This window comes from Leptodactylus fuscus, chromosome 5 (genome assembly GCF_031893055.1).
Source record: "Leptodactylus fuscus isolate aLepFus1 chromosome 5, aLepFus1.hap2, whole genome shotgun sequence".
NCBI classification, from domain to species: domain Eukaryota; kingdom Metazoa; phylum Chordata; class Amphibia; order Anura; family Leptodactylidae; genus Leptodactylus; species Leptodactylus fuscus.
Genome location: NC_134269.1, coordinates 16,083,560 through 16,109,506, shown reverse-complemented (window position 1 = coordinate 16,109,506; position 25,947 = coordinate 16,083,560). Strand labels below are relative to the sequence as shown.

At 44.3% G+C, this 25,947-nt stretch overlaps 1 protein-coding gene across 1 annotated transcript in view; it reads left to right on the top strand.

The window, feature by feature from the left end:
• LOC142202392 (complement C3-like) overlaps window positions 1-25,947 on the top strand; it is a 52,757-nt gene that overhangs the window by 14,675 nt on the left and 12,135 nt on the right. The window contains exons 5-21 of the mRNA XM_075272486.1: window positions 2,708-2,802; window positions 3,401-3,483; window positions 4,764-4,851; window positions 5,126-5,228; window positions 6,064-6,184; window positions 6,403-6,518; window positions 7,683-7,826; window positions 9,882-10,094; window positions 10,185-10,385; window positions 12,017-12,172; window positions 12,371-12,500; window positions 12,583-12,648; window positions 20,870-21,076; window positions 23,467-23,623; window positions 23,937-24,022; window positions 24,952-25,091; window positions 25,211-25,423. Of these exons, the coding sequence (XP_075128587.1) occupies window positions 2,708-2,802; window positions 3,401-3,483; window positions 4,764-4,851; window positions 5,126-5,228; window positions 6,064-6,184; window positions 6,403-6,518; window positions 7,683-7,826; window positions 9,882-10,094; window positions 10,185-10,385; window positions 12,017-12,172; window positions 12,371-12,500; window positions 12,583-12,648; window positions 20,870-21,076; window positions 23,467-23,623; window positions 23,937-24,022; window positions 24,952-25,091; window positions 25,211-25,423 (2,319 nt within the window). The remainder of the gene's footprint in view (window positions 1-2,707; window positions 2,803-3,400; window positions 3,484-4,763; window positions 4,852-5,125; window positions 5,229-6,063; window positions 6,185-6,402; window positions 6,519-7,682; window positions 7,827-9,881; window positions 10,095-10,184; window positions 10,386-12,016; window positions 12,173-12,370; window positions 12,501-12,582; window positions 12,649-20,869; window positions 21,077-23,466; window positions 23,624-23,936; window positions 24,023-24,951; window positions 25,092-25,210; window positions 25,424-25,947) is intronic.

Here is a 25,947-nt window from a genome sequence, read left to right as displayed (position 1 = left end):
TGTCAACGGGAGATAAGATCTGGATGAAGGACGGGATTTATAGTAAAACCAACGCACATTCCCGAAACTGACCGTGACCGTTCAATGAAGATGAGCCTGGAACGTGAGCCGGGGCGGACACAAGAGCGACGGCCGGGAAAGTTACTAAAGTCTTTCAATGTGGTAGAAGATATAAATAAACCGGAACAGTAGGCAGATGGTTCTAGAACAGGATCCCGGTTTTCTAGGCGCCTGACCTGTAGAAGGGAAGTCTCCCTCTCCCTCACACATAAAGCTTGGTGGTAGAGGACACAATTCTCTATGGAACTACTCACCAAGTGAGATGACCGGATGTCACCTCACCGCAGCTGGCTTCCATATACTGATGGGCGACCTCTCAAGATTTGTTTAATTTTGGGTTTTGGTGGCTCACATTCCAGATTTGGATGGAACTGGAAGTGAAGAAGTTCTACGTTCACGTCAAAAACATTTACACTCCCCTATCCTCACCTCTTTTGGCCCTGTTTGTGGCATCCATTACTCTCCTGGTGATATCACGATGCCCATGTCACCCCTGAGACCCAATCACAGGCCACCCTGGGTGCATGATGTCACCAAGAAGACTGACAAAGCAGTGGCGGATCCAGGGTTTGCGGGGCCCTGGGCAATTGACTTTGGCGGGGCCCTACGCGCAGTGCGCCGCAGCAAATTAGTCCCCACCCACTTTTATGTTGACTCCGCCCATTCTCATTCATTTTTCATGTGATTCCACACAGTATAATCCTCCTACAGTCACCCGTAAATTATATGTCCCCCCCCTCCATCTCTCCCCATTTTCATATACACCCTTCATCTACCCCTAGTTTCATGTCCCCCCCCATCTCTGTCCCCAGTTTCATGCCATTCTCCCCCTTTATCTGCCCACAGTTTCATGTCCCCCGACCCGTCTCTGCCCCAGTGTCATGCCGTTCTCCTCCTCCATCTGTCCCAGTGTCATGCTGTTCTCCCCCCTTCATCTGCCCCAGTGTCATGCCGTTCTCCCCCCCTCTATCTGCCCCAGTGTCATGCTGTTCTCCCCCCCTCCATCTGCCCCAGCGTCATACTGTTCTCACACACACTCACCTTCCCTCGCTCCCCCGCAGCTCTCTCCGCAGTCTCCCTCATACACATATTGTAGGCGCGATGTGACATCATCACATCGCGACTACAAATGCCGGAGCTCAGCGTTAAAACAGGAGCTGAGCTGTGACACCTCCTGCTTTAAACACCTATGTATTCAGCTCATCAGCGTCCGTAGGACGCCGATGAGTTGAAATCAGGATATGCTGACCCAGGGCCGGCTCCAGGTTTTTATGGGCCCTTGGGCGACAGAGCCTCAGTGGGCCCCCTTGTAAAGGAGGTGGGGAGTCGAGACACTGTGCGTCGCAGATGAAGCGAGTGACGTCTGGCAGGAGTGTGGCGTCACCAACGCCATACCTCCTAATTTTAATGAGTAGAAAGAGGGGTAAAATGTACGGCGTGCTCTGCGTGCCGCGGCAAATTTGGCTCCACCCACTTTTATGTTGATTCCACCCATTCTCATTCATTTATCATGTGCTCCCACACAGTATAATCCTCCTACAGTCACCCGTAAATTATATGCCCCCCTCCATCTCTCCCTGTTTCATACACATCCTTCCTCTGCCCCCAGTTTCATGTCCCCCCCTCCATCTCTGTCTCCAGTTTCATCACGTTCTCCCCCTTCATCTGCCCACAGTTTAATGTCCCCCGTCTCTGCCCCAGTGTCATGCCGTTCCCCCCTCACCTTCATTTGCCCCCCAGTTTCATTGGGCCCCCTCCATCTCTGTCCCCAGTTTCATGCCGTTCTCTCCCCACCCCCTTCATCTTCCCCAGTGTCATGCCGTCCCCCCCCTCCCCTTCATTTGCCCCCCAGTTTCATGGGCCCCCTTCATTATGTTCCACCTTAATATTTAATACAAAACAAACACTTACACTCACCTTCTATCACTCACCTTCCATCGTTCCCCCGATGCTCCTCTCTCACTCCAGTCACATACGCGATGCAGGAGCTGTGACCTCAGCTCCTGCTTAGCTACGGCCCGGCTTGCGTGTGTAGGCGCGATGTGATGACGTCATCGCGCCTATACACGCAAGCCGGGCCGGAGCTTTAAAGCAGGAGCTGAGGTCACAGCTCCTGCTTTAATCGCGTATGTATTCCAGCTCATCGGCGGACGGACGCGCCGATGAGCTGAAATCGTGACAGGCAAGTGCCGGGGGGGCCCCCAGCGGCTCTGAGGGTCCCGGCACTTGCCCGACTGCCGAGCTGACCGGGACCATTTTGTTAAGGCCAGGCCGCGGGGCCCCGCTAAGCGAGGGGCCCCAAGCGGTTGCCCGGCTCGCCCGGCCCTGGATCCGCCCCTGTGACAAAGAGCACTGGAAGCTTCGAGGAGCCCTAAAAGAGGTGAAGAAAGGTGAGAATAAATGTCCTTATGTCCTGACCACCATCTTCCAACCCCACCAGCTGGGACCATCAGTGGTGTTAGGGCCATGTGGTTGGGCTGGGAAAACAGCGCATATAAAATAGCTCTCCTTTGATAAGAAGACCGCCTCTCTGGTGCCCCCTGGAGGTGGCCACCTTTTCAGTCCTCCCACACTTCTCTTATATGAATACATGTGGTATCTTTAGATTTTTGGGGCACTGATAACTTATTGACCTCTGACTTTTCAGAATCCTGATGGCATCGTCGTGCTGAAGAGCCTGCTCTCTTCCAATAAGGAAAGCGTCATCATCCATAAGAGTTATACCCTTCCAGAGATTGCTACGTGAGTATATACCATCTGTATGAACCGGTATATAAGGGTCCATCACTGACCAAGCTGAAGGGTCCCCATTGGCAGATATAAGGGGATGAGGTAGGGCTGAGCACATGCAACTCTTTTCATCCACCTCAATGGGACTTCCCAAGAAGACAACCTCAACTTTTTTTTAGTAGTCCCATACAGATGAATGGAGAGATCTGTGTATGTGTGGTCATCTTCGTGTCATCATCGTGTAGGTAACCATAGGTGAGGTGGGAGCTATGGAGGGACAATCATAGTGGAGGGGAACATGGGTGAAAAAGCAGGTTTGGAGGCCTCAACTTTTTGAAGGTAGGATGTGTCTGAGGAGATAAGAAGTCCAGAGACTGGGGTCAACCTGGGACAAATACTGTAGAAGAAGGAGATGAGAGGTGCCCCTGGACATATTTTGTGGGTGGTAGGGTTGTAAGTGAAGGTGACACCAATGTGATCGAGCCTCATAACGTCCTACAAGAATACCAGTGGTCAGGGTGACAAGCCTTCTGCTGCCCCCTCCATTGTGCCCTGCTCACTATATACAGCCCAGTCTGGGGGTATTTCATGCCACGTGTTTACTTTACAGTGAGGGAATATGGAAGATTACTAGTCATTTCCAGGAGGCCCCTCAAGAAATTTTCCAGACGGAGTTTGAAGTCAAAGAATATGGTGAGTAGAATATACTGTAGAATAAGATTATAGATAGATATAAGACAGATAAGACATTGGATGTATACATGGGTGGTATGGATAGATAGATAGATAGATAGATAGATAGATAGATAGATAGATAGATAGATAGATAGATAGATAGATAGATAGGAGATAGATAGATAGATAGATAGATAGATAGATAGATAGAAAAAAATGCAGAAGCAGTACAGCATACAAACCGGGTGCAAAGCCAAACTGGAAGGTGGCTAATCTTCAACTTTATATAGGAAATTGAAAAAATGGCAGCACTCCAATATTTAGAAAAAGTGTGGGTTTATTCCAAGCAGCGACGTTTCGGTTCTTATCTGAACCTTTTTCAAGCCTGAAAAAGGTTCAGATAAGAACCGAAACGTCGCTGCTTGGAATAAACCCACACTTTTTCTAAATATTGGAGTGCTGCCATTTTTTCCATTTCCTAGATAGATAGATAGATAGATAGATAGATAGATAGATAGATAGATAGATAGGAGATAGATAGATAGATAGATAGATAGATAGATAGGAGATAGATAGATAGATAGATAGATAGATAGATAGATAGATAGGAGATAGATAGATAGGTAGATAGATAGGAGATAGATAGATAGATAGATAGATAGATAGATAGATAGATAGATAGGAGATAGATAGATAGATAGATAGATAGGAGATAGATAGATAGATAGATAGATAGATAGATAGATAGATAGGAGATAGATAGATAGATAGGTAGATAGATAGGAGATAGATAGATAGATAGATAGATAGATAGATAGGAGATAGATAGATAGATAGATAGATAGATAGATAGATAGATAGGAGATAGATAGATAGGTAGATAGATGATAGATAGATAGATAGATAGATAGATAGATAGGAGGTAGATAGATAGGAGATAGATAGATAGATAGATAGATAGATAGATAGATAGATAGGAGATAGATAGATAGATAGATAGATAGATAGATAGATAGATAGATAGATAGATACTCAGCTTAGAATCCCCAGCAGGTGGCCACACACCGGTTATCTCCATCGAAATGTGCTGGTCTCTGTACATATCCACACCAGTACCCGGAGCAGATATCTGAGGTTCAGGGTTTGGTTTCCACAGCAAAAATACACATGAGATAGAAGAAACTTTAAGGTAACACAAATATTGTCAGACCTTCTTTGTTCCTGTGAGTGGAGTTGTGTGATGGCGAAGAAGCCGCAGACTTTGCCGTGTGGTTATAAGTGACTTGTTCTCTTCTTAGTTTTGCCAAGTTTTGAAGTCTTGCTGGAGACCCCACAGAGTTATTACTTTGTGGACGACGATCACTTCACTGTGGATATTACTGCCAGGTAAGACATGTCTTAAAGGGACGTGGGAAATAACAAGGATCTGGCTTCAGCATAATATGTGTAATATCTCCTCCTGTCCTGTAGATGTCACTATTGCTTTCTAAAGAACTTTTTGAACAATTTTAAAAAAGAAATGTCTAGAATTTATTGATTTGGTTTTTTTGTTTGTTTTTTTTCAATTTTCAAAAAGTCATAAACTTCTATGGATGGGACTTAGGACACGGGGAAATATTAACCTCCATAGATGGGATAACCGTCATCATTTTGTTTTTAGGTTTTTGCACGGGAAGGCGGTGGAGGGGTCTGGAAATGTAATGTTTGGTGTCAGTGTTAACAAAGAGAAAAGGAGTCTCCCAGATTCAATAAAGAACATCACGGTAAGAAGATTTATCACAAGGAGAGATGAGCCAGGAGGGCCGACAAGGGTCCCATGTGCCCCTGTGTCTAGGCATGGCCCAAACATACCTTAGGGAGCATGTGGAACCAAAAATGGCCTTTAAAAAAAAACAACATATGTTTAATATTTTCATTTTCTTGTTTTTACGTGATCCTGCAATTTTCACTCTGACAAGTAAGCCTAATAACATGGTAGAGTAGTGCTAAGAAATTAGCACCTCCTTGAAGAGAATGTGTTACCAAAAATTAAAACTTTGTAAAACAGATTTTTTTTGTTAAATAAATTTACAATTTATTATTTTTTTTTTTTAAGATGTTTTCCATGTCATTATGAACAAAATTTCCACTATGGTCTCTAAGCCTAATAGACTGACACTTGCCAATGGGTTAGGAGTTTTCTTTGCAGCAGTTACCTCATTGATATCAGAGACAGGATTACAATAGAAGATAACACCTCCATAGATAACACCACTGATGATGTCACAGCGTATCGCCACCTCCTCCCTGCACAGGGGATGTCTAGAAAACTCTCCCATAGAACTCAATGAGTTGGCTCCTGACTATTACTGCCTATGGACTACTTGACTATGCTGTAAACCATATCACTAGATCCTCGTGGGCCTATCCAGCAGCTCAGGGGTGGGGCTTAAATGCCAAATAAGATTTCCCATATTATGAATTTGGATATGAAAGGAGAATCAAAAAATCACATAAACGGTAGAAGGACATGTGGAGATAAAATACAAAATGTTGGTAAAAAATTTGCAGTATGGTTGTGTATGTTCCCAAAAAAGCAATGTGTAATTGTCCTTACAGGTGATTGATGGCAAAGCAAAGGCAACGCTGCATCGTCACATGATCAGCAGCATATTCTGGGATGTGGAGTCCCTCGTTGGAAGCTCGCTTTATGTCACTGTCACGGTCTTAACCAACGCAGGTATGGAGGGGACATGGGCAACTCGTGTATTTTTAAGAAAAAAAAAACATTTTTTTGAACCTTATTCAAGTCAGAGAGGCTTTTTAGCTCCCTCCCCCAAGGAGCATGCCTACTCAACCCCGCCCACAGCCCCACCCTTGCTTAAATTTTGTAAGAATTAGATTGTTAATAGGGATTTCCAGTACTTGATGACTATATCATGACGTAATCTCTTCCAGGCAGTGACTTGGTGACCGCCGAGAGGATCGACATTCCTATAGTGAAGACCGCATTCAAAATGCTCTTCCCCAAGACCTCCAAGTATTTCAAGCCTGGCCTTCCCTATATAGCAAACGTAAGTATAGGGAGTGGGGTGGAGCCGATCTTGAGATTTAAGGATCGATTTTTTTCCAGCTGATCCCGATCGTGAGCGTGAAATTTGCTCGATCACCGATCGGGATCCGATCTTTCCCGATCGCTCAACCCTATTAATGATATATACAGGAATAGGGTTGAGCCGATCTTGAGATAACCTTTGACCTCGATGCCACTGGAAGAGATCGGGATCGGAATTTACTCGATCGCCAATTGGAATCCGATCTTTTCCGATCCTGATCGCTCTCCCCTAATAGGGAGACCATAGACTTCATAGACTTCAAGTCATCTTTTACATCTGCAGGACTCCAAGAAGAGGAACGTTTCAGGTTCCCAATAGACGTAGTCCAGAAGACTCCCTACGGGGAATTTCAGGCAGAATGGACTTTGAGTAACTTTTTGTTCCACGTTTTTCGTGGGGTTTTTTGGAGATCAAGCGAGGGTTTATTGTAGTGATCTGAAAGCACCTCCAAGATATTTGTGTCCTGCTCCTTGGAGGTAGATGATGGTTTCTTTCCAACAGTGTAGGCAGTCAAGATTCTGTGTATGGCAGGATGGTGGAGGCCCGCCAGGGTACACATTCTCCCTACTAGGGATATTGAGTAAAAGGGCCGTCCAACCAGGAAAACCCAATTCTATGGTCACCACGTGTCCTGATCTTTGTTGAATGTAAGTGCCAAATGTCCTGCTCTACTTTGTGGTCCTCGGTGTTTGGACCTTAAAGGGACCTTTCACCATGCAAATGCATGTTATACAGTAGGAGGAGCTGAGCAGATTGATACACCAATTGGGACCGCCCACTGAAATAAGCTAAAATCCTAAAATTCATGGTGGACATGTATGTTTCCCACTCTACCCCGCAAATATTTTTCTTTACAGCTTCACAAGACACGTAGAAAAGAACAATAAATAGGAGAATTAGAAAATACAGCTCATCCTGCAAACAACAAGACCCCCTATGGCTATACTGACTGAAAGGTTCTCAAGATATTCTGATTTAGCCAAAATGAAGCAAAAGCGGAAAAAAAAAATGACCTGATCAATATTACCGAGCACAATGACATGTTCCCTCTTCTATCCATATGTAAGGACGGTCACTGTCGCCTCCTATAAGGCTCTCATTCCATATATAATTTTTATCCAGATCTTACTGCAGAGCCCAGACGGGTCCATAGCACCAAATGTAGAGATCTGCACCGTGGACAACAAATGTATCACAACTGATAAACGAGGAGAAGCTCAACTTGTCCTGAACACTCAGTCTGATATCCAGGAAATGGAAATTCATGTAAGTGACTGAATCACCATAATAACCAATAATATTCACCTCTAGTATCAGTATTATAGTAGTTATATTCTTGTACATAGGAGCAGTATTATAGTAGTTATATTCTTGTACATAGTAGTAGTATTATAGTAGTTATATTCTTGTATATAGGAGTAGTATTATAGTAGTTATATTCTTGTACATAGTAGTAGTATTATAGTAGTTATATTCTTGTACATAGGAGTAGTATTATAGTAGTTATATTCTTGTACATAGGAGCAGTATTATAGTAGTTATATTCTTGTACATAGGAGCAGTATTATAGTAGTTATATTCTTGTACATAGGGGGCAGTATTATAGTAGTTATATTCTTGTACATAGGAGTAGTATTATAGTAGTTATATTCTTGTACATAGGAGCAGTATTATAGTAGTTATATTCTTGTACATAAGAGTACTATTATAGTAGTTATATTCTTGTACATAGGAGCAGTATTATAGTAGTTATATTCTTGTACATAGGAGCAGTATTATAGTAGTTATATTCTTGTATATAGGAGTAGTATTATAGTAGTTATATTCTTGTACATAGTAGTAGTATTATAGTAGTTATATTCTTGTACATAGGAGCAGTATTATAGTAGTTATATTCTTGTACATAGTAGTAGTATTATAGTAGTTATATTCTTGTATATAGGAGTAGTATTATAGTAGTTATATTCTTGTACATAGTAGTAGTATTATAGTAGTTATATTCTTGTACATAGGAGTAGTATTATAGTAGTTATATTCTTGTACATAGGAGCAGTATTATAGTAGTTATATTCTTGTACATAGGAGGCAGTATTATAGTAGTTATATTCGTGTACATAGGAGGTAGTATTATAGTAGTTATATTCTTGTACATAGGAGCAGTATTATAGTAGTTATATTCTTGTACATAGGAGCAGTATTATAGTAGTTATATTCTTGTACATAGAAGTAGTATTATAGTAGTTATATTCTTGTACATAGGAGCAGTATTATAGTAGTTATATTCTTGTACATAGGAGCAGTATTATAGTAGTTATATTCTTGTACATAGTAGTAGTATTATAGTAGTTATATTCTTGTACATAGGAGGCAGTATTATAGTAGTTATATTCTTGTACATAGGAGGTAGTATTATAGTAGTTATATTCTTGTACATAGGAGCAGTATTATAGTAGTTATATTCTTGTACATAGGAGAAGTATTATAGTAGTTATATTCTTGTACATAGGAGGAGTATTATAGTAGTTATATTCTTGTACATAAGAGCAGTATTATAGTAGTTATATTCTTGTACATAGTAGTAGTATTATAGTAGTTATATTCTTGTACATAGGAGGCAGTATTATAGTAGTTATATTCTTGTACATAGGAGTAGTATTATAGTAGTTATATTCTTGTACATAGGAGCAGTATTATAGTAGTTATATTCTAGTACATAGGAGCAGTATTATAGTAGTTATATTCTTGTACATAGGAGGAGTATTATAGTAGTTATATTCTTGTACATAGGGGGCAGTATTATAGTAGTTATATTCTAGTACATAGGAGTAGTATTATAGTAGTTATATTCTTGTACATAAGAGCAGTATTATAGTAGTTATATTCTTGTACATAGGAGGTAGTATTATAGTAGTTATATTCTTGTACATAGGGGGCAGTATTATAGTAGTTATATTCTAGTACATAGGAGCAGTATTATAGTAGTTATATTCTTGTACATAGGAGCAGTATTATAGTAGTTATATTCTTGTACATAGGAGTAGTATTATAGTAGTTATATTCTTGTACATAGGGGCAGTATTATAGTAGTTATATTCTTGTACATAGGGGGCAGTATTGTTGTAGTTATATTCTTGTACATAGGAGCAGTATTATAGTAGTTATATTCTTGTACATAGGAGGTAGTATTATAGAAGTTATATTATTGTACATAGGAATAGTATTATAGAAATTATACTTGTCTCATGGGGCAGTAATATGAAAGTTTTGTTTCCACTACAGCAGCCATATTATTTATCCTGCAATTTTTCCTATTTTATCTAGTTGGGAACAAAGGCTTTAGATGTTTCTGCAACCAGACAGACCTTCGCCAAGTTGAAAGTGAAGGCTTACAAACCCAGGCATGGACCAGGGAATTATCTGCATATTGGCGTTCTATCAACCAAAGTCAATCCTGGGGATACTCTACATATTCACTTTGTGGTGAAGACCAAAAACATGAACATCCAAAGAAGCTTCAGCTTCATCACCTATATGGTAAAACACAGTATTAATGCCTATAACATCAATCCATTTGGTCTCATTGTTTGTTTCTAGCCCTGAGCTGATATTCTGGTCTCTCCTCAGATCCTGAGTAAGGGTCAGATCATAAAAATAGGTCAACAACCACGAGATCCCGAACAGACCCTTACTGTGATGTCACTGGTGATCTCCGATAAATACATGCCTTCTTTCCGTATTGTGGCTTATTACACCGTGCCAGGCAATGAGATAGAGATTGTGTCGGATTCGGTGTGGGTGGATGTGGTGAACTCTTGCATACAGAAGGTGAGGCTTAGTGTTGGAGGACTTATCTTCATATGGTTTATGGTTGGTTTGAAAAGTTTAGGTGGTCACCAGATAATATCAGGAAAACCTTCAAATGGAGAATCAGTCCTAGAACTATGTACACAGATGGTGGCCATCCTAACAGAACATCTAGAGGATGCAGAGTACATAGAATTAAGAGATCCTGCGACATACACTGAGGTTGGGCTTCAAGAAGAATATTATGGTTAATAAAATTTTGCTTTAATTGATAACCAAGTCAATTTTGACTCTGAGTAACCATATGACTCATCAACCTCGAGCTTCTTCTGTCTACGTTTGGGAGCCTCCAGGCTTTTAAGCAGAATGTTCATGATCCCTTAGATACCTTCACCCAGTCCATTTTTTGTTGTCCTTGTCCCCTATTAATTTCAACTCTTGTGACCATAATTGACTTGGCCTTCTCAATGACCACATTGTAGCATTTCTTCTTCCAGTGGAAGGCTCAGCTTTGTTCCACCAAGTGTCCACTTGATTATTTTCCTTGCCAACCTTTTAGGTCCTGCTTTTGGTAGGCGCCATCATTGGTGGTACTGTTACATACCATAGATGTAGATTCACTAAGCCTTAATCCATTTTATGCATGTGAGATCTAGGTTCAAAAATTAAGGGATCTCCTGGTCTTCACCCTTGACCCACACAATGAAGAATAAACTGCAGGAAGATTCACAGGTTCATGAATAGACTTGAGCCAAGAGTCATCCCCAGGAAAGCAATCGGGATGCGACAAACAAGAGGGAACCAATGTCAGAAACTGAGACAAAGGTCAAATCTAGGAATACAACAGAAGGTGTGGTTCCAAGGAGAATAATTCCACCAAAACAAACCAGGCATGGCAAAGGCAAATCTCAATCAACAGGTGAAGTATGGTTGGACAATTCCACCTTCAAATAGGCCACCAGGCTTGGTGTCATCTTCAGGTCACCTTAGCAGAAGAGATGTCTTTGACTATAAGCATAAAATGGAGGCCAGGGCAGAAGAAATGCCTCTGGCTTCTTGGCAACCAGACATGACTCTTGGATGGGCTGTGGCCACTCAACTGACCGGAGCCAGCACTGGAGCCAGGCAAGGTGGAAAACAATTGGTAACTGCCCATGAAAACCTAAACAAAGTCATGAGATCCTCCATTATAGATAGCCTATAGAAAGAAAGTAAGCATGGCAGTATATAGAAGATCAAACTGGGCTTTCTATTATGGTGACAGGTGTACAACCCAAGCCTCTTGGTATTTACCATATTCATACCATTTTCTTGACCCTTGCATCAATTTCAGTAACAATATAGATCTTCTGGAGAGGAGCATCAAACTCATGTTCTCCACCCAACCTAATAGAACCAACCAATTTTTAAGATTCCAACCAATCTCCCTTCCGGCATCATTGTACTAGAATGGGGTATCTATTGGCTTTGTGGTATGTACGCCATAGCCCATTGCTCTGGATTAACACACAAAGTGTTGTCTATGATTATGTTAATCTTGGTCTATGATGTTCCCTCAAAGAAGAAGCCAGTAGATGACCTTGTCAACATGTATGATCATTTCAAGGTATGTGATGGACTTATTGTAAGATAATCAATGTTCTTTCTTGCAGCTTGACTTTTCTCCAGACAGAGCTGTCATGGATCCACAACCAGGATCAGTTGTGCGAATGAGAATAACCGGAGAACCTGGGGCCAGTGTAGGGCTGGTGGCCGTGGACAAAGCTGTCTTTGTTTTGAACAAGAAGAACATATTATCTCAAGACAAGGTGAGACATCTAACACTGGTGATGGGGACCCCAGTTCACGTTAGCTTTAAGACCTTGAGAAGAACCATCATCAACAAGTCTAGAGAAATGCTCATGTGGGATGTCATGGCTGCCATATTGGTTGTTGTATGGCTTTCAACTGAACCAAAGTCAATATTGAAGAAGACTTAACACTATTTTTTTTTCTTTCTTCTTAAGATTTGGCAGGAGGTGGAAAAAAGTGACCTTGGATGTACCCCAGGAGGCGGCATAGATAATGCAGGGGTCTTTACAGACGCCGGTCTCTCTGTAGAAACCAATATTGGCCTTACAAACTCAATACGATTAGGTAAAAGTAACAATGAAGCGCCCTGGAGGGAGATATGCTTTGTATACATTTTTGTGACTGATTTTTTATTTTCATTCTATAGAGTTGACCTGTGAAGAACCTAGTAGAAGAAAAAGATCTGTGTCCTCTGAGGCAAAAGCTAAGAAAGGTATTTGTCTAAAATGGGGACCATTGGTTAAGTCAATGTAGTTTAGGTCTTGGCCGTAACACTTTAGTAGAGCTTTGACTTTGACATGAGATCTTTGACTTGTCTTTCGTGTTCTGGCATGGGAATGGAACATGTTACGGGCATTGGTGTATATATGTAAGCCGTGTACCGAGGTGGGCTCCCCAGGATACAGCGAAGTCACGAACAAAGGAAGTGAGTCCAATTCAATTTAACCAAGATAGGACTTTACTTAGTTTAGATAACCTCTTTTGTCCAAAAGAACACTCCCAGGTATTACATTTACGCAGCCTAGAGGCTGGGACCCTGGTGTTATACAGCACGGTGCCCACTAGTGTGGCCTTCAATATACTCCAAGCTTTTACCTACCTGCAGACTGCGCCTATGCAGCTGCCTGTTACCTGTTATTACCCTATTACACAGGAACAATTCAGTGTGTGTGACACAGGCATCCGGCAGTGTAACACCAGGGTTTACAATCTTATCACAATACTACTAAATTCCCCCCAAACCAAGTACAACTAAGCAAGTATAATGGTTAGTTAGCTTGCAAGCCAAACAGTGTAAAGTTAAACTAAATGTTGCTCCCAGACTTCCTTACAAGTCCCTCTCTGGGAGATATAACTCTGTAGAAATCCTCTGTGACTTAGTCCTTTTACCAGACAGGTAGATAGTTCACCAGTATTGCAGCCTGGGGTGATGATTATACCTAACTAACTAACTACAGGCTTTTTACTCAGTCCCAGCAATATGGTGCAAAACTTGCAGTGTGGTGCGTGCACGCTTACTTCTGTTGGGTACCTTTTAGTCTCTGTTAGCATCAGGGTGAAGAGGAGCTCCTCGGACAGCATGCGGTCTCACTGGCAGTCTCACTTCTCAGCCAAGTCTCTGACAGTAATCTTCTCCTTAGGATGGTGTCTGGACAGACTCTGAAAGTCTCAAATCCTCAGCTATTCTTGCTGTGGCTTCTCCCTCCAAGGACCCTCTCTGCACAGTGATGTCTCCACAGCTCTCTCTTCTCCTCTAGAGTCCAGCACACTCTGACTCAAAATGGCTCCTAGAACCTTCCTACAACGATCAGGGTCTCCACATCAATCTTCCAGGGGCATGCAGCCTTTTTCCTTTTACTTGTTATCTCGCAACAGCGACCTCTTGTGGTCAAACAACAAAATGTCAGGTTATGAAAACATCAACTCAATTACACATTGCACATTCACTACACAGGGGCTGTTTCACCCTCTTACATGCCACCCCACTAGAGGTTGACGTCCCTGGCAACCTTTCCCATATAAACTCATCTTGTGCATAGCGCTGTGGGGGTACCCCAGCATTGGACCTGGCTGTCCTACGCAGAGTTACAGAATCAGGGGCACCCGGCACACCCAATGATGGCTGTTCTGCAGATTGTACAACTCCCTCCCTGGGCGGCAAACTAGACTCGACTTGGTTCCCTGGATCGGCTGGGGCAGGGACAACCCACCACTCATCGTCTAAGGGGGTTTCCCTGGTAGCAATGCTAGGAGCCTGTACCACCTGGTCGGCCACCGAGTGTTCAAAATTGCAGCGTCTTAACATGTTACGGTGAAGGTTCCTTGAGGGTCCTCCAGTCCCTACTGGCTGTACCTCATACACTGGAATATCAGGGTCTACCTTTCGCTTCACAACATATGGTACCGCCTCCCACCGCCCATCCAATTTTCCCTTTGGCCTCTTGGCCCTGACAATCACACGATCACCTGGGGCGTACTCATCCCTCTGCACCGACCCTGGGTTGGGGTGTACTATTTGTCTCATGCGTTCACCCACAACCTTATGTACTGCTCTCAGTCGGCGACGGTGTTCTTGCGCCCATGCGGTAGTGCTCCTTGGAGGAGGCTGCATTGGATCTGGCATGTGGAGATCCTCAATCTCTTGACCTGCCCTCCCAAACATCAACATGTGTGGAGAGTAACCAGTGGTGTTGTGTACTCTATTGTTATAGGCCCACATCAGTTCAGGTAGATACTCTGGCCACCGAGCTTTTTGACTATCCTCTAGCGTCCGCAACATCTGTATCAAGGTGCGGTTGAACCGCTCGCATGCCCCGTTCCCCTGTGGATGATATGGGGTCATGCGAGAACGTTCGATCCCATAGAGTTGATACAATTCACTCATCAAAGCCCCCTGAAAGCACGCCCCCTGATCTGAATGGATTTTCTGTGGACACCCAAACACTTGTATAAAGTGTTTGCAGACCGCTTCGGCAGCGGATTCAGCCGTCTGATCTCTGGTGGGTACAGCTACTGCATACTTTGTAAAATGGTCCGTCATAACCAAACAGTAAGAATGTCCTGAGGTAGAGTACCCAATCTGTACATAATCAATCATTAGAATTTGCAGGGGGGCAGATGTTTGAATAGTTTGTACAGGGGCACGTTGTTCGGGACTTTTACTCAGCCCGCAGGACCGACATTGAAGACATGCCTTGGACACCATCTTTCCCAAATCTGGACAATACACAAATCGTTGGAGCCATTGGTACGTTTTGGCACTCCCAAAATGGGCCCCACTCTCATGGGCTTCCTGAGCGGCTACTGGTCCCAATGACATCGGGATGACAATCTGTTGCCGGTGCTGCAGCTCTGACTGTATGTATATGGTCCGACATAGGAGTCCTTGGATGACAACCAGCTTATCCCACTGTCTCAGTAACTTCTGACCCTCTTGGGTTAAGCTAGCCCGCTCATTCGGCCGTGGCCAGATCTTAGTCCGGATCCACTCTTTCACTTTACATAGGTCCGGACAGCTATTTTGAACCCTTTCCCAATCTTCCAATGTCTTCCCCAGCACCATCAGCATCCCTGAAGCCACCCCACTTGAATGGGTTATGTTCTGGAATGGCGGTATTCTGCCGAGGTGTGGGATTTCACTGTCTTCTAGCCCTTCCTCTCCACTCTTGGTTGGCAACCCCACAGGGACTCGGGAGAGGGCATCAGCATTGCCATTCTCTCTCCCTGATCGGAACTGGATACGGTATTGATACTTGGAAAGGCGGGACATCCACCTCTGCTCAAGGGCACCTAACTTAGTGTTCTCTAAGTGTGCTAAAGGGTTATTGTCCGTCATCACAATCACTTCTGCACCCGTCAGATACTCTGTGAATCTTTCAGTCATGGCCCATACAAGTGCCAAAAGCTCCAACTTAAAGGAGCTGTAGTTGTCGGGGTTACGCTCTGACTCCCTTAAGGACCGGCTGCCATAGGCAATCACCCTCTCACGTCCATCTTGAACTTGAGATAGCACAGCTCCCAGACCATGTAGACTTCCATCGGTGTACAACAGGAATGGCTTATCAAACTGTGCATAGGCCAGGATCGGGGTACTGGTCAGAGCTTTCTTTAACCCCTCAAAGGCTTCTTGCTGTCGTGGCCCCCACTCAATGGGGCGATTCTTGGGTCCACCAGCTGTGCCTCTCAGTAGTTCATTTAGGGGGCCAGCCCGATGAGAGAACTTGGGTATGAATCTCCTGTAATAACCGGCCAACCCTAGAAAGGCTTGTACTTCACGCAGGGTTCTTGGTTGGGGCCACTTCTGGACGGCCTCCACCTTGCTGGGCGCAGGTTGTACCCCTTCCGGAGTGACTACATGTCCCAAGTACTCTATTCGCTGCTGGAATAGTTGACACTTCTTGGGCTTGATTTTTAGCCCATGATCACGCAATCGCCCTAGGACCTGCCACAGCTTTTCGAGATGATCTTCAAATGAGGACCCAAACACTGCAACGTCATCCAAATATATCAATACCGACTCAAAGTTTAGGTCACCCAAACAGAGCTCCATCAACCGCTGAAATGTCCCTGGGGCATTGGACAGACCGAAAGGCATTCTGTTAAACTCATAGAGTCCCATGGGTAAGATAAACGCTGTCTTGGCCTTGTCCTTCTCGGCCACTGGCACTTGCCAATATCCACTGGCCAAGTCAAGCGTTGAGAAATACTTGGCATGACCGAGGGAGGATAGTGACTCTTCAATCCGTGGAAGGGGGTATGCATCACGGACGGTCTTAGCATTTAGTTTCCGGTAATCTACGCAGAAACGGAGACTTCCGTCTTTCTTCCGCACCAAGACCACCGGAGCAGCCCATGGGCTCTTACTCTCCTGGATCACTTGATTCTCAAGCATGCTAGCCACCATTTCTTTCACCTCCTGATACATCTTGGGGGGAATCTGCCTATACCGCTCCCGAATAGGCGCAGCGTCGCCAGTGGGGATTTCGTGTTCAATGGCGGTAGCACACCCGAAGTCTTCATCGTGTCTTGAAAACGCCTCCTGGAATTCCCACAGAGTGTCCTCCAGAAGCTTCTGTTGTCCCGGGGTCAGAGACCGGCGATCTACTCCCATCAGAGACATGATCACTTGGCCATTCCACTCTGCCGTTGGAGGCTGCCTTTGCTGGACCTTCACAGCATAGGTCCAAGACGACCTCCCATCAGGCTGCAACGTGAAGCTCTTCCGGCGAAGGATGTCACCCCCGGGCACGTGAACTTCAGCCAGCAGGGTATTCCCAGGCACGAACAACTCACTGTCCAGAACGTTGAGACAGCGTATAGGCACACACCCATCCTTCACAGTGGCAAGTGCTCGGGCTACCAGAGGGCGGGTCTGCGTTTCTCCCTGCAGGGCAGGCTCTATCAAGACCTCTAGTCCATTTAATGGTCGTCCAGCCCCCACCGGAAGCATCACAATATTTTCCTGTCGCGGTGGAATCTTCATTGGGGCACTCAGCGGCACCTTCACGTATCCAATGGAGCGCCCTGCCATGGTGCTCTTCTGCAAACTACAGCTCCTCACCATTTGCTGTAGGACCTTCTGAGTCGGCCGGTGTGTGGTGGCCCGCTGCCAGTATTTAGGTCCTTCCTTTGCATAAAGGTGATGATCTAGGTCTCTCAGCACGTTCATGCCCAGCGTCACATCGAGTCCTCTCCTGGACGGATGGTCTATCAGCACGATCCCCTTTTTGCCAATGTCTTGCCCAAACAGCCGGACCCGCATCCAGACGATCCCTTGTACGTCCATCGCACCATTGTTGGCAGCTATCAACCGGATGACACTTCCATCCTCTGGCTCCATCATATGTCCGAAGTGTCTCTCGAAGAACTCCAGGGGCATCAGGGTGCACTCCGATCCAGTATCAACTAAGCAGCGTACCTTCTGGCCCTCCAGCTCAGCTTCCATAACGGGGCTGCTAGCATATAGGTCGCATTCATCACATATGGGGCTTGATTGTTGGTGAACCGCCACAGGACGCCCCGTTACTGCGGCGGTCGGGAGTTTAAAGCCGGCTCGGGTTCCACCTCCACTTACACTCTCTGGCGATATGGCCATACTGTCTGCAACTCCAGCAGAGGGGTCCCCTTGATCCCTGCCCAGCTGATGAGCCTCGGTTGGTGGGTCCTCGGCCACGGTGTACTCTCAGCGGGGGAGAGTAGGACGATGCGGTCATTTCTGGAACCATGGATTGACCTGCTCGCATCTGGGACACCTCCAGTCGGAGTTCTCTCATTTCTGCCCGTAGAGCCTGGACTACATCCTTTAAGGACCCTGGGTCTTCAGGACCTCCTCGGGTCCCTGTCACTTGGGTGCTACTCACGGACTTCACATTCACAGCCACGGGCGCTTCTTCCCTCTCTACAGCAGCCAGGTAAACATTATAGAATGTCAGGTTGGCATCTGCCCGGATCATCTCTTGCAGTTTATCCTGTAACAACTTATTGGATAACCCTAGGATGAATTGATCTCGTAGTAGCCGGTCCACTTCTTTGAAGGCTCCCATAGCCTCTGAGTCCCGTCGCTGCACTTCATTCAGCATCTCTTGTAAGGCGTTAGAGTATTGCGTTAAAGTCTCACCCTCCCTCTGTGACCGATTGAAGAAGTTGCTCCGCAACTGCGCTACCTTGGCACGCCCTCCCTGAGCTCCCTCTAGCAGAGCAAATATTTTTTCTAAAGTGTCTCTTTCTGATTCGGGCCGTACCATCACTGTCCGTCTAGCGTCACCTTCTAGGGCCCCTAATGCTATCTCTGCACGCAGTTCCGGTATCAGGTTGCTCAGTCTAACTATACTTCGTACCCTTTCAGTCCAGTCCTGCAACGTCATATTATTACCATCAAACTTTGGCAGATGCTGCATTAGTGCCCCGGCCGTTAAGTACCCCACTTGGGCCGGCATTACCAGCGCTGGGGCTTGCTGTGCAGGGGCACCCTGGACCACCACAGCTGGTGCCAGGGGATTCTCTCCCACCACATTCCCGTCCATGAGGGTCGCTGTATCCTGCCGACTACGCCAAGTTGTAAGCCGTGTACCGAGGTGGGCTCCCCAGGATACAGCGAAGTCACGAACAAAGGAAGTGAGTCCAATTCAATTTAACCAAGATAGGACTTTACTTAGTTTAGATAACCTCTTTTGTCCAAAAGAACACTCCCAGGTATTACATTTACACAGCCTAGAGGCTGGGACCCTGGTGTTATACAGCACGGTGCCCACTAGTGTGGCCTTCAATATACTCCAAGCTTTTACCTACCTGCAGGCTGCGCCTATGCAGCTGCCTGTTACCTGTTATTACCCTATTACACAGGAACAATTCAGTGTGTGTGACACAGGCATCCGGCGGTGTAACACCAGTGTTTACAATCTTATCACAATACTACTAAATTCCCCCCAAACCAAGTACAACTAAGCAAGTATAATGGTTAGTTAGCTTGCAAGCCAAACAGTGTAAAGTTAAACTAAATGTTGCTCCCAGACTTCCTTACAAGTCCCTCTCTGGGAGATATAACTCTGTAGAAATCCTCTGTGACTTAGTCCTTTTACCAGACAGGTAGATAGTTCACCAGTATTGTAGCCTGGGGTGATGATTATACCTAACTAACTAACTACAGGCTTTTTACTCAGTCCCAGCAATATGGCGCCAAACTTGCAGTGTGGTGCGTGCACGCTTACTTCTGTTGGGCACCTTTTAGTCTCTGTTAGCATCCGGGTGAAGAGGAGCTCCTCGGACAGCATGCGGTCTCACTGGCAGTCTCACTTCTCAGCCAAGTCTCTGACAGTAATCTTCTCCTTAGGATGGTGTCTGGACAGACTCTGAAAGTCTCAAATCCTCAGCTATTCTTGCTGTGGCTTCTCCCTCCAAGGACCCTCTCTGCACAGTGATGTCTCCACAGCTCTCTCTTCTCCTCTAGAGTCCAGCACACTCTGACTCAAAATGGCTCCTAGAACCTTCCTACAACGATCAGGGTTTCCACATCAATCTTCCAGGGGCATGCAGCCTTTTTCCTTTTACTTGTTATCTCGCAACAGCGACCTCTTGTGGTCAAACAACAAAATGTCAGGTTATGAAAACATCAACTCAATTACACATTGCACATTCACTACACAGGGGCTGTTTCACCCTCTTACATATAGAGGATTTCAGCTGCTTCTTGACACCTCCACGCTCCTGACTATTCGGAATACAAGCTCCTAGAACCCTTACCCAATTTGGGTACATCGCAACATCTGTGTTGACCACTTCCATGTTCAGGTCCTCTCCACCCATACAAATTGGTGTCTTTCTATGTGGCAGAAAGAAAACTGGAGGTTCCTGTTACACCTACACATTGTATAGTTACATCAATGCTTATGGTATTGGAACACAACAGAATCTCCCCTTGGCCGATAGGGGAACTGGTCTTCTAGTTTCAGAAATTTCTGAAGTGAAAGGGTCAGATCTGCAGAACTTCCCAAGAATCAGGCATGGCTCAGAGAGCGGGCCATCATGGCCATGGTACTACAATTGGGGTGCCTGCAAACTTCACCGAACAGATAGACATAACTGTGATTAGTTGGGATGGATTCAGCACAGAGCCCACAGTAAGACGCAAAGAACATCACCTTGCCCCTGTCCGAGGGGGAGGTTAGAACACTGGGAAACTATGTGGAAGGAGAGGGAGACTCCCTGCTCATAGGAGTGCCGCCAAAGATGGGGTTCTTCTGAACTGTTACACTTGCTGCCTATAAAAGCATACTTTTGTTCTTTAAAAGTCTTTTCAGTAAAAACTTATAAACTGCAGCTGGATGTCTCCAATGTCCGTCGCTCTTACCCCCGCACTACAATAGATACACCCCTGAGGACAGGCCATTGTATAAAATGCAAATAAAATCTAAATATCCCCTCTTTTGGGTCCCTAGCACAAGAGTATATAGATCTGCGCCTGCGGAGATGTTGTGAAGACGGAATGAGGGAAAACCCCATGGGCTACTCCTGCCAGAAGCGGTCCGAGTTTGTCTTAGAGGACGGGGAATGTGCCACGGTCTTCTTGGCTTGCTGCAAGTTCGTCTTTGAGCCCGAAACAGCTATAAGAAGGAAACCAGGAAGACGTCCAACCATGAATTATAGTGAGTATGACTAGCTTGATGCTGATAAACGCCATAGTGTCGTATACAGGATTTATTCGGCTACATATGTTTCAATACACATGATGAGAACATCTAGTTAGGTCACATATAGAGGAGGGTGCAGTTTTTGGCACCAGTGTATAGAAGTTCTTTCATACTCTTAGTAGTCACTGTTTAAGTTTTTGACCAAATCTGGATGTAGTTGTAACACATAATCATTGTAGGATTATAATATAACAAGGAGCAACTAGCCCTAGGCCTACACCACGTGAAGATGTCTATGACCCCATTCAGCATCTGAAGGAGTCTACTTTTACAGGTCTTCTTGTGTTTCCATCTCTGTAATGGTAGTTCTATTGTTCAGGAACTATTATTTGGGGACTATAGGGCACTACTATGAAGGTTATAATCATGTAATATATGAAAAACATGGTTATCCGTAAAAAGCTGAATGCTAGATAGAGTTGCTTATGCTTGAAACTGGTATAACGTTATATGATAAGATGGCGCCTGCATCCAGGATGGGTGCAAGAAAAACAAATGCTTGGCTTGCTGCCAGAAGACATCTCCCCAAGGTTACCATGCAGGACCGGGAGTAGCCGGCTATCTATGGAACTGCTTAAACTTTTTCTGTTTGACTGAGATGTATCATACCAATCAGGAATGAATATGAAAACTTACATTGTTGTTATCTCTCTTCCTTTCTCTGCTACTAGTTATCCCCACGGTGTTTTAATAAAAGTGCGTCAGTATTTCCTTCTTGGTTGAGAGAGGGACTAATACCAGCATAGTGTGTCTGGTGTCATGTCCTTACTGTTGGCACTCCGCCTAATTAATTAGGACGATGACAGTTACCCGGGATTATTGGTCAATTAGTCAAAAACACAACTCTGACCTTATCACTACTATTTTACTTACACTTACAGCATTATATCTAAGGGGTCCCCGATTATCAAATTTGGACACTATTCTACTCTGAGGCCTCTGCCCCTCTTGAGACACATCTACTCTTTCCTGGGAATTTATTCTGATATTCGAAGTTACACCTCTTTGTAGGACTGTTTTGCCTTCTTCTGGATGAACACTTTAGTACAATAGCTTGCACTCCATGGTCTACGGTAGGCAGGCAGGAGGTTAGGGCAGTCGGCGGACAGCTAGGAAACAGTACTAGTCAAGTTGGTAAAGGACTAGTCAAACAGCAAGACAACGCCTTAGTACAGTATGGCACACCACAGTCCTTTAAAGAGGACCTTTCACCACCTCCACCAACTTCTATAAAATACACTGATCCACTGATTCCGGCACTTTGGACTTTTTTCTCTAGCCCACACCCTTCCTGAGCCGTTAGTTTCAGACATGCTAATTGTATCTAAAGTCAGGTGGGTGGTCCTGGACTGGAGCTGCCCACCTGACTACTTTGCATAGGGGGTGTTAAAACTTTGATTGTTCAAGGATGGTCAGAAAAAATTCCAACTGGGCCAGAATTATTGGAATGGCCCCGATTGAAGGATGGAAAGAGTTGGAGGTATTGACAGGTCCTCTTTAGATAGACAGAAGAAACAGGACTGAAGCCCAGATAGCTGAAATGTCCTAAACCAGTAAAGAGGAGGCAAAGATGGGGACACTGAGAGACAGCACCAACCAAGTATTGTTGCCTTGGTTTGTCTTCCACTTCGAATACTGTACCCAATTAATTTCTTCTTCAACACCAGGTAAATAGCATAACATGGTCCCCCATTACAAGAATTCCTTGTTGGGAACTAAGTGAAGTAGGTAAAGTAGCACTTCCACAAAAAAAATTTTTGGCAACAGTAGGCCAAGGACACTCAACTGACTCCTCCAGCCCACCTCCCAAGTTAGGGCAAGGTTGTGGGGGCCCGATGGTTGTGGCAGTCCTCATGGGGTGCTTCCAGTTGAGAGGAGTCATCTCCACTCTTAGCTTGGTGTTGGCGCTGATGAAAAGTGCAAGAACATCTCAGAAGTGCAGATGATCAAAATACTGAAACCTTACTGAAGCAACCTGAACCAATGCAGCTTCCCATATTGGGGTGGAAGACTCCACAGAACGGATTCTCCCTCTTGTCTCCTTACTCTAGCCAATGGTTGGCCAGGCCAAACCCAGGTCCCTTGCAAAGTAGGTGTATACGAAATAAAACATTTTAGCAGTGTCCACTGGGATTCTGCATTTGTTATGAACCAGTTTGCTTACTTGTAGTCCTCAGCATGGTCAAGTGGCCAGTAATAAGCCTTTCCAGATGACCGTGTCCCATGTGTGGACAGGAAGTCAGGTTCTCTATTCTTTTCCTCAATGGGACAGGAATGAAGAGAAGACTTCTTGATGTCCTCATTGATCTGAGATGTCTCTCCTTTCCACCTTTGATCCTTTTTAGTGCATCATGCCTCTGTTGTTAAGGAGTCCATACAGTCGGGTACAAGCGCTGATGACGATTCCTATGAAATGATGGAAAATATTAACGTACGTAGTATTTTCTACGAGAGTTGGCTGTGGAAGGTGGAGGTCCTCCCCACGAGAGCAGACTCCAATGGGTAAGTACCCTGCTAGTAGTGTCTGTCTGTACTGCTCTGTCACTCTAGGACCTCCATAACCCTAACTGATACTGTATATTTTGTGGCTGGGGTCCATACGCTTTAGTTCCTATGTACTTGGAGCCTTTTTAATCCATTATGTCAATGGCCCTTTAGAGTGGTTTATAGTCACTTATAGGTATTAGATTGTCGGAAGATCCAAGTAAAATTTGCTCGTGTTGCCATCAAATATCTCATGGCCAAATAAAGTTGTTATGATACAGTCCAATCGTTCTTCCTGGGCTCACCAGTTTTTTGGTTTTATCTCACCCAGGCTTTCCTCAAAGGTTATTAACGCCAATTTGCCAGAATCAATCACTACCTGGGAATTCTTGGCCATCAGTCTGTCTCCAAAATCAGGTAATTTCCTATAAACAGTGGAGTTTCTAGCGCCGGAGTATTTTGCCGGTTATCCCTTGGCAACGGTGAGCACCAAATTCATTTGTAGAAGCCTCCGCCATTGACCAATGGTGGCCCTAGTATCTTGAAGAACATAACAACACCTTGATCTGCAACATGGACCAAGTCTATACAAAGAAGAACCTGTTCTGTCTCTGGTCCTGAAATTGGGGGGTGCCTAAATCACTAGAATTTTGTCAGTAGGAGCACCCCATCTTTATATATCATCTAATAGAGATGCTGATGTGACTATATATCAGTATTGAGGTGCCACATAAGTTATATGGCGAGAAGTTGGATGGTTTATTGAACCCAATGAGGACAATCTCTTATCATTGAAAGGTTCAGCTTATCATGAGATGTTCTGTCTAATGAAAAAATGGACAACCCCTAGAGAGAGTAGACACACACAACATTACATTAAATTACACACACAACATTACAAAATCCAGCAGAGAGGTCCATTAGTCTCAGTATATTTGATAAAAACAGGGGCACTTTTACATAGGAGGTGTCCTCATACCATGCAATATCCAGTAGGTGTCCATACCATTAGATACTGGATAGTAGAGATTACTAAGAAGTGTTGAGATCTGCAAAGTCCATTAACAGACATAGCCCTGTAACTAATCATCACCTAAGAGGTGTCCACCATATTGGATATCCACCCAGTAGATGTGTCCACCTCTATTGCAGTGGTACCACCATGCTCCCATGTCTCCTCAATGCTATGGTAGTCGATCTCTATTAAAAACCAAAGGGGGATGTTAAATTGGGTTAATTATAGAATTTAAGGATCCATGGAAGCATGGCTGTATGTATGCAGAAAGTTGAATACCTTCACTCCCACATTGTGGATATAAGTAGAGCAATTGTTTGCTGGCCCGCAGGAATTTGCGTTGCTAAACCCTATGAAATGCTGGTCAAGAAGAGTTTCTTCATCGATCTTCGGCTTCCATATTCTGTGGTCCGAAATGAGCAAGTGGAGATCCAAGCCGTCCTGTACAGTTATGTGGAAGAAGAAATTGAGGTAAGGCCTAGTGGGTGGGATGTGACTGACTGAGGCCGGATGTAAGACCATGGATGTCTACTGGATCTACTCAACAGATGTAAGAAATGATTGCCCCTAATAAAATTATATCTGTCTAGGTACGAGTAGAGCTGACGCACAATGCGAAAATGTGCAGCTCAGCCACAGCTGAAGCCAACTTCCGCCAAGTGGTCACTTTGGCTAAAATGGCATCCTGGGTCATCCCATTTGTTATTGTTCCTCTAGAGATTGGTAACATTCGCATAGAAGTAAAAGCATCAGTCAAGGATTGGTATTTGACAGATGGCGTGGTCAAACATCTAAAAGTTGTGGTAAGTTTCATAGAAAAATTCAACTCTACTTGCGCAAGACAGATTATAACTACTATAATACTGCTCCTATGTACAAGAATATAACTACTATAATACTACTCCTATGTACAAGAATATAACTACTATAATACTACTCCTATGTACAAGAATATAACTACTATAATACTGCTCCTATGTACAAGAATATAACTACTATAATACTACTCCTATGTACAAGAATATAACTACTATAATACTACTCCTATGTACAAGAATATAACTACCATAATACTGCTCCTATGTACAAGAATATAACTACTATAATACTGCTCCTATGTACAAGAATATAACTACTATAATACCACCTCCTATGTACAAGAATATAACTACTATAATACTGCTCCTATGTACAAGAATATAACTACTATAATACTACTCCTATGTACAGGAATATAACTACTATAATACTACTCCTATGTACAAGAATATAACTACTATAATACTGCTCCTATGTACAAGAATATAACTACTATAATACTACTCCT